Source organism: Micropterus dolomieu, linkage group LG01, assembly GCF_021292245.1.
Source record: "Micropterus dolomieu isolate WLL.071019.BEF.003 ecotype Adirondacks linkage group LG01, ASM2129224v1, whole genome shotgun sequence".
NCBI classification, from domain to species: Eukaryota; Metazoa; Chordata; class Actinopteri; order Centrarchiformes; family Centrarchidae; genus Micropterus; species Micropterus dolomieu.
Window position 1 is genome coordinate 4,818,939 of NC_060150.1, and position 8,350 is coordinate 4,827,288.

General features: G+C 41.0%; 1 protein-coding gene across 10 annotated transcripts in view; it reads right to left on the minus strand.

Annotated features, from left to right (window-relative positions):
* The window catches only part of LOC123973318 (dystrophin-like), a 123,998-nt gene that overhangs the window by 4,470 nt on the left and 111,178 nt on the right, over window positions 1-8,350 (minus strand). For all 10 annotated transcript variants that reach the window (XM_046053251.1, XM_046053310.1, XM_046053243.1 and 7 more), the window contains 4 exons: window positions 4,578-4,643; window positions 2,487-2,645; window positions 1,164-1,407; window positions 10-124 (listed from right to left, as the gene is read on the minus strand). In XM_046053251.1, the coding sequence (XP_045909207.1) occupies window positions 10-124; window positions 1,164-1,407; window positions 2,487-2,645; window positions 4,578-4,643 (584 nt within the window). The remainder of the gene's footprint in view (window positions 1-9; window positions 125-1,163; window positions 1,408-2,486; window positions 2,646-4,577; window positions 4,644-8,350) is intronic.

Here is an 8,350-nt window from a genome sequence, read left to right on the forward strand (position 1 = left end):
TGCTCTTACCCATTGTATCAGTAGTCTGGCTGGCGGCCACACGGAGCAGAGGGAGGGAGGAGTCGGAGCGCTGAGAGGAGGTGGAGGGAGAGGACAGAGCTGTGCCGTTCACCTTGGAATCCGTCTGACACACACACACACACACACACACACACACACACATTAGATCCACAACAAATTGGCAGCTGCAACGCACAGCTTAATTAGAGTAGTCAAAAGGGAAGTGAAGTTTGTGTGTGTGTGGGAACAAGGAGCTGCAGTCTGACACTGTGAAGGAAGCTGCTTCAGTCAGAGCTCTAATGGTGCTTTCAGACCAAAGGCGAAGCGAGCTTTCGGGGCGGTGAGTTTACAGACAAAGTCAACGCATAGACACGGAGAGCCGCGATTTCCTGTCGGGCGGGGGTTTACTTTGGGTTCATACAGCTGTAGTAATGGCGAGTTGTGTTTATTCGCGTTATCGCGTTGAACACTCCAGCGATGTCCAGCGATAAAAGCAGCATCAACTCTGCTGCGACCTATGCTTCTGGTCACTAAAGCATGAAGGCTCCCTGCCTTGCTCAAGGGTATTTATAACGGCAGGTGTTGAGTAGGGAGAGGCAGTTTTGTAGAGTTACTAAACTCACTTCCACTCGCATGCTAACCTTTAAGCTGTAGCCTAAAGGCCCCAAGTGTGCATGGGCCCTTCAATGGCCACATTTTTCTAAAAGATTTATAAATTTGGTGAACTGATTCCTTCAGAGAGGTAATGTATCTAAGAATGAGAAACATTGGAAATAATGTGTTTGCTCTCAGTGAGCTACATAAAATTTGGTGCTTTTGTTTTCTCTTGGTATTTTTATGTGTGAAGCCTCTCTATGAACCTTAAGTGAGACTCACTTACAGCCAGTGACAAGTTTAGTGTTGCCTGCAGTGGACGGGCCACATCGCCTTCAATAGAAACACAGCATAGCATGTCAAGTTTTGGCATTGAAAAATAGCCAAAAAAGGTTTTTCCAGAACGTTATGTTGTCACAGTGAAGTTCACTTCATCGTTGTATCCCATTAAACGTCTGTGTGAACGTTTGTCATTATTACCGATTCAATTCTTGAGTTACGACCAAAAACGTGATATTTATATTTCGGGTCATAGTATACTCTGTTTGCAAATGCGTTTTGGTGTGTACCTGCTCCAGCAGCTGTCTCAGCCTGTGCAGTTGGGACTCCAGCTGTTTGTTGTGGTCCTCCAGTATCTGCATCCGGGCCTCTAGACGTCCTTTGTGCTGCCGCAGCAGTTTGGCTTCGGCGATGAGCTCGGCGTCACGTGCGCTCTGTGGTGACACCGGGAGCATCTCCGGGGGCGACGGCAGCGGGGACAGGCCCTTCCTGTCGTGGGCCTTCTTCAGACGGTCGTACTCGGATTGTAGCTTCCTGCAACGAGGGCGGCGGAGGATTTAATCTACTGCTGCTAGCTCTGATATAAATATGAAATATCAAAACACACATATAGCATAGAGTAGTGTAGAAATATATGACCTTTTTGGAACCTGTACGCTCCTTCTTATTTATGCAAAATCACTTTAACAACTGGTCCTGTTTAAGTTAGAGCCGAGTTAAAAGGTCCAGTGTTTAATATTTAGGAGGATCTATTAACAGAAATGCAATATAATATGCATAACTGTTTTTTCAGTGGTGTATAAAGACCTTACATAATGAACCGTTACGTTTTTATTACCTTAGATTGAGCCATTTCTATCTACATACATAGACGTCGCCATGTTGCGCCGTCATGTTTCTACAGTAGCCCAAATGGACAAACTGCTCTACATAGCGCGTTTCGTCACTAGGCTGAATAAGTACAAGAGGAAGAACTAGTAATAATAGTAGTAGTAGTAGTAGTAGTAGTAGTCCGGTTTATAAGAAGTAAGAAGAGAAGTGAAATTTGGACAAACAGGACCACACGTTTTATTCAGCCAAGAGAGCCAACAGAGCGTGTCGGCCACCGTAGCTTCTCCTTCACGCTTGCAAAGGGAGGGGTGAACGTTGGCTGATGGTGCATTCATGTGGTGTCAGATTTTTTCCCCTCCTTAAATCTTTATTACGAAAAAAGTGTATATGGGATATAAAGAAGTATACAGAACAGTATACAAATATATAAGAAGACAAATAATTGGTGTCATTTACTTTAGATAACGCTTTTAAAAGATGTTGAAAGTTTTCACAGCCTTTTTGTTGTTAGATAGAAATGATACAAGATGCCTTCAATGCCTGCAGTAGCGTTCATGTTCCGTCTTAAGAGCACACAAACACACCAAAGTTGGAAGAAATACCTCACAGCTCGGGAAACGGGACCATCCGAGGAGCACGTGAATGCACCGTGTGCTGCTGCTTGCAATTAGCAACCCTCACCACTAGATGCTAAAACTTACATAAAGAACCTTTAAGGTTAGAGGAAAGAAATCATGCAAACAGCAGAAGGTAATAATAGAAGGACCGGTCTGATCACTGACCTGTTCTCCAGCTCCAGGTCATTGAGGACCCTCTCCAGCTCTCCCTTCTCCTCCGTTTCCATGGAGATGAGGATCTGGGCAGGGCTGCGGGGCTGGCTGAGAGGAGAGCCTTGGTTCAGAGACTGGCAGTAGTGCTGGATCAACATGTGCTCGTCATCGCTGCAAATGCACGCACACGCACACACACACACACACACACACACGGCAGACATACCCACCAGTGATAGGCAGACATATACACACACATTCCCAGAAACAGCAGTGCGCACGCACACACACACACACACACAAAGAAAATCAGCAAGTGAATGAAACAGCAGTGGAACAGAATAGCACGACAGAAGAAGAATCTAAAACACAGCAGGGACAGAGAGAGGGCTGGAGCTGTTGTCTTAATAGCAAATTTATTTTGGAACGATTCGATTGGTCACGCTCTGTCAACCCTGACCGATCACACGCACGGCCCGCTGTGTTAGGGAGGATTTTAATTAGGCCAGGTATTTAGATGCTACTGCATTCACTGCACTGCTTTCAGCTCAGCCAATCTCTGAATACTAAAGGAGCTGCAGACATATTAATTCCCTTTAAGATGACTACTCACTTGGAAGTAACACTCGTTAAAGGTGTGTAGATCTGGTTTAAAATAGCCTGTAGATGCTTTCTGCCAATTGTTTTCCCCACTTCATCAACCAAGCTGCATTTGGGAAGTTATGTTGATGTGTTACACTGGAGACATTCTTTAACTTTTGTTATGTTAATTACAGGCTCATCTATGCAGGTCAAATTCCACAAACTGATCTGTATTAGGAACTGGAGGTGTGGAGTTTGAAAGATGATGCAGGCGTTTATCAGGCAGGGAGAGTAAAACTAGGGACTTGCATTAGAGATGCTGGCCGATGCAGTGGATTGGTTTTGGGGTTTGACTTATACTATGGAATAAAGTCAGGATATCTTAGCCTCCACTGCTTTGATTTTGTTTCACACAAGCCACTTATAACTTTATAGAAGTTTTATATTAAATAGCTGAAACACCCCTTCAATCACTTGATTACTTAGTCTAGGAAAAATAAAAGAAATTTACAAATGGCCACTATAAGGTAAGAGACCCCAGAGTGATTGTTTGGCCAGTCAAAAAACGGTTTGAAACTGTGGCTGATACTTTTTCTTGCTAAACAATTTCAAGAATTTCCTAATGGAACAATTTTCTAAAAAATGAATTGTCAGTTAGCTTGATGATGTTTTCCCCCATTTAATAACTTTATTAAATCAAATATTGTACAATACTGAGAACAAAACGCCATTGGGGAGTAAACGGCACAGTACAAAGAAAACAGAGTTACTGTGACTGACTAGCATGTTCCCAGCTGGTAGCTAACCAGCTCCAGTAGCTCACCGATTAGGAGTGAGCAGTCACTCTGTCAGTGAGTGTCTAGGACCAAATATTTCATGAAGGGGGGCCGAGGAGTTCGGCCACTTTCTGCTGTGACCAGACATTATTGCTTAAGTAGGCCAAGATGTTAATTTTGATTTGAAAGAACTAGATTATGGCCAGCTTTAATGACTCAACAGCTGCCAATTTGTAGAGTTTTATGCACCTCTCTCTGTACCATGCAAAACGTCCTGTTTAAAATTTTCATAATCCATTGTGCAACTGTAATGCAAAATTTTCTAAGAAAGGAAATCAGAGAAAGAAAATGCATAGTTATAGTAATGAGTTTAAACATATGTGCTTACATGACTTGTGCACCTATTGCACATGTTTACATAAATATTAACTTCATATCCCAATCACCCAGAGAAAATGTGAAGTCCCTGAGGAAAATATGAATATAATATGTGAGTATATTACTTGGCTATATCAATACTGCTCACATATTGTATTCATATGTGTGGGATATGATGAATGAATGAATGATGGACAGGAATAACACCATAATATGAGCTTGTATCGAAAAATATTCAGCACATGTAAACATACATCACAACCAGCCTATGGAAACAAGGAACACAGAGCCAGTTCACACACACACACGAGCCAATCAGTGAGTGAGGGGGTTGGCGAAACAAACCAAACAAAAAAGCGGTTCTCACATGCTCTCATTGGGTGAGATACTGTCATTCAGATAAGAGCCATTACGATTCTCCATTTCCGCTAACCTGCGGAGGGGGAAGAAACAGAGCAGTCAGTCCCAAAACCAAAAGGGCGAGCAATTAGCAGATTCTAGAGGGAAAATCTACCTCAACACAGAATTCAGGGATTTTGATGATATGATTGTGTTACCTAATAATAGAATAAATAATATTTATTGCAACTTAAAAGAAGATTTGGCAAAACCAACTTAGGGCTTCACATGTCCAGTCATGGGTTATCTAACTAAATTTCAACTCTATGAAAGCTAGTTTTCAAAGATTGAATGGTGGGAAATGTTGCTATGTTTCTGAACGGAGAAAATTAAGGCCTGTTGTCTCCAGTTACACTAATTATGTACAAACAGTAGAGGGAATAATGGAGAATTCAGTGAAGCATATAATGGTTGTTGGGAGCTCCACTGTGTTTGGCATATGTTGTTATCCTTTTACCCTTAGCAGATAAAATGTTAGACCCCCCCAAACTGTGTAAAGCACTCTCTAACCCTCTGGTTATTGCCATACCACTTTATTTTACAGTGTTTACAACTGATGTTGGCTTGTATTGCCTTGAGAGGTGCCTTTTAAAAGTGGCAATTTGCAGACCTCTCACACAAAATTGCAACTGTAACTGCCTTTGTAACTGTTACACACTGTTACAGTAGTCAAATTTCTGGTGCATTAGTCACAAAAATTGAAAAATACTGTGTGTAATGTGGGACTAGGAGGAGTCTCAACAAGTGTGACAACATATGCTAAAACACAGGAAAGCTGCATTAGCAAAAAAAGAGCAAAGGTTCAAACCAGGGATGGTTTAAATGGACAGACATTGATTTCTTAAATAAAGTTTGCTTCTTTATTCTTTAAAAGGAGTAATTCTTTTAATGCTTTTTGCAGAGAATTTTTAGACTGCAGAGAAGATTGATATCATTCACATGTATGTGTATTGTCTATGGAGCTAAAGCCTGGGGATGATTAGCTTAGCCTAGCATATCAAAATGTAAAAGGGGGGGGAAACAGCTAGCCTGGCTCTGCCCAAAGCTAAAAAATATCTGTATTGACTTTTCAGATTATTACAAGCAGTGAGCTTTAAAATGTGTTGATAGGTTTTTTTCTTCAACTTTGGAGTGAGCCATGCAGCCGTTTCCCCCGCTTCAGTCTTTATGCTAAGCTAAGCTTACCACCTCCTGGTTCCACAAACAGACATGATAGTAATATTCATCTATTGAGTATCCTAAAATAGTTGTAAAGTAGTATGTAGTTAAAGAAATTTGCTGAGAATTCTGCATGCCAATTATGAAGGTAGAGCCAGCCGCTGATTAGCTTAGCATAAAGAGGAAACAGCTAGCCTGGCTCTGTCCAAATGTTGTATCTCCTTATATTTATCCATACACAAACAGAAATGTAAAAACGACATGTTGCAGAGTGAAGTCGGAAAAGATTCATGGAAATATTTTGAATTGCTGAAAGCTACGACATCGCCCACTTGTTAAAACCGACCAGTTGACACTTACATCAAATAAAATCCAGTATTGACTCAGTTGATTAAGCGAATTCAAAAGCCATGTTTGTGCCTTGTTTCACAGCTCCATAAAAGTAGCTAATTTAAGCTATTTATCTGGTGTGACTACAAGACTAGCAATGCAGGAAACTAACAAGAAGTTGATTTTAAGGTTTGTGTCTTTTTCAGCTTGTAGTCTGTATGCTAATAGCATATCGCTTGCTGGTTGTAGCTCCATATTTAGCCTACAGAAATGAGAGTGCCATCAATTATCTCATCTCTATCTCCGCAAGAAAGTGAATAGGCGTAGTTCCCCAACTATTTCTTCAAAATACTTCCAGCCATTTACAGAAGGGGGATATATTTAAAAATGTGACTTTTTCAGCCATGCACATAGTTTTTTATTCAGATATCTGACTCAGATATATCTGCCACCCCCTAAATACAATCTAAGTGAAAGGAATTATGTGTCCTAATAGTGTCCCTGTTAATCATCATTTACATTGTTAACAGTTTTCATAGAGACAATTTCCTCAACAGACAGTTTCCCATGTTCACAGTTAACATCTGTGGATCATCCAGAGTAACCAAGACACTGTTTTTCAAAAGACACACTGCTGTTAAATCTCTAAATGTCATTTGCTTTAATGTCTTAGGCACTACAAACAGAATCTCTTAATCTCCATTGTACTAGGGTAACTATATACATGGCTATATAATACTAGGGGTAAGTGAGAATATTTTTTGTGTAATATGGTTAAAATGACCCTGGTATTATCTTCTAAGAAACCAGTGTCTGGCCATTAAGACAGGCCTTGTTAACAAACCCCCGACTGTGCTTCTCAGACAGATCTATCGTGATAAAACAGCTGTGAGTGAAGAGCCAACTGCTCCGTCGCTATCTCCACTAGATCAGTCTCCTGTTGGTTGGAGTAAAGAAAGTGGAGAGATTTTGGAGCTTTATCTGTGCTCAAAAATATATATATATATATATATATATATAAGCTCAGTGCTTGGCAGTGAGCGTTTAAGCAGATGCACTGTGAAAGACTGGCATCTCCCCAGGCCAGTGCATTTGTACTCATAAGCTGCTACTTGCTACTGAAACAAGAGATAACCTTGCGGTCTGGGGAACATCAGCTCACTCAAGGCTTAACTATGTTACTTCTTTACCCTACCACCTTCTTTTAATCTGCTGGATGGTATCTGGAATCCGCCAGATCTAGACGGGACTGAGAGCAGGGTGACTCAGCACGCGTGTCCGTCAGCGTGTGCTTGCTGTGTATTTATGTATGCGTGTGCATGTTAGCCTAAGGCAACAGTGAGTGGTGTCAAACACTCTCTGGCAGGGATCAAAGACTTGGCCTGTCGCTGAGACCTCACACTGACTCTGCTGAGGAATGCGGCTGATTCAGTGACCGATTGATCGACTGCTTCTTGTCCCTCAGCGGTGGGTTTCTGAGTGCAGTTAGGATCACGGCAAACTGAAGGAACACCAAAATGTTTTGGTGAATAAGCTCTGATTCACTCAGTGTGGCACAACACTAATATTGATGGGTGTTCAGATATCAGATGCATTAGCATATGCATAGGACTCTCACTGCAGAATGCTTATTCACCAAAAAGTCAATGCATCACCTTATCATGTGTACAGATTTACTATCTTCTGTGTTAAAAGGGATATCTTGACATTTTAGTTAAGCCTTATACATTTCGTCCTCTTCGTCCTATTATCACCTCACTGAAAAATCCTTTTTGCACAATCAGCATTTAAACCAATGGTGCTGCTGGCTGTGAGTCAGACGTAAGTGCTGTTTTTCTTGGATGTCAAAGCCCCTGCAGTGATAATATGTTTAAGAAAAAATAGAGACTTTTACATTAAATGGCAAATGTCTCGTGATATAAAGACACTCAAACGTAGCTTGTCAAGGTATCCCATTCTCCTTCTCTAAATAAGCAACAACCATGCATAAACTACTTTCAAAGCACTGACAAGTACAGGCAGAAATATCTAGGATATTGATCTAGAATAGCTGTTTTAGCTGTTAAAAGGTACAGGAAACTCATTTAACAAAACAATTGTGAAAATGTGACTACATAAAACATTGTCTTGCGATCAGCGCTTAGTTCTTTCTTTACTTAGATTTAAATCACTGATTAAGGACGTTGAGGCTGATTCCCCTGTGTGTCATTGTTTGTAATTTTAGCTGTGTTAATTATTGTGAGTTAAGTTGTT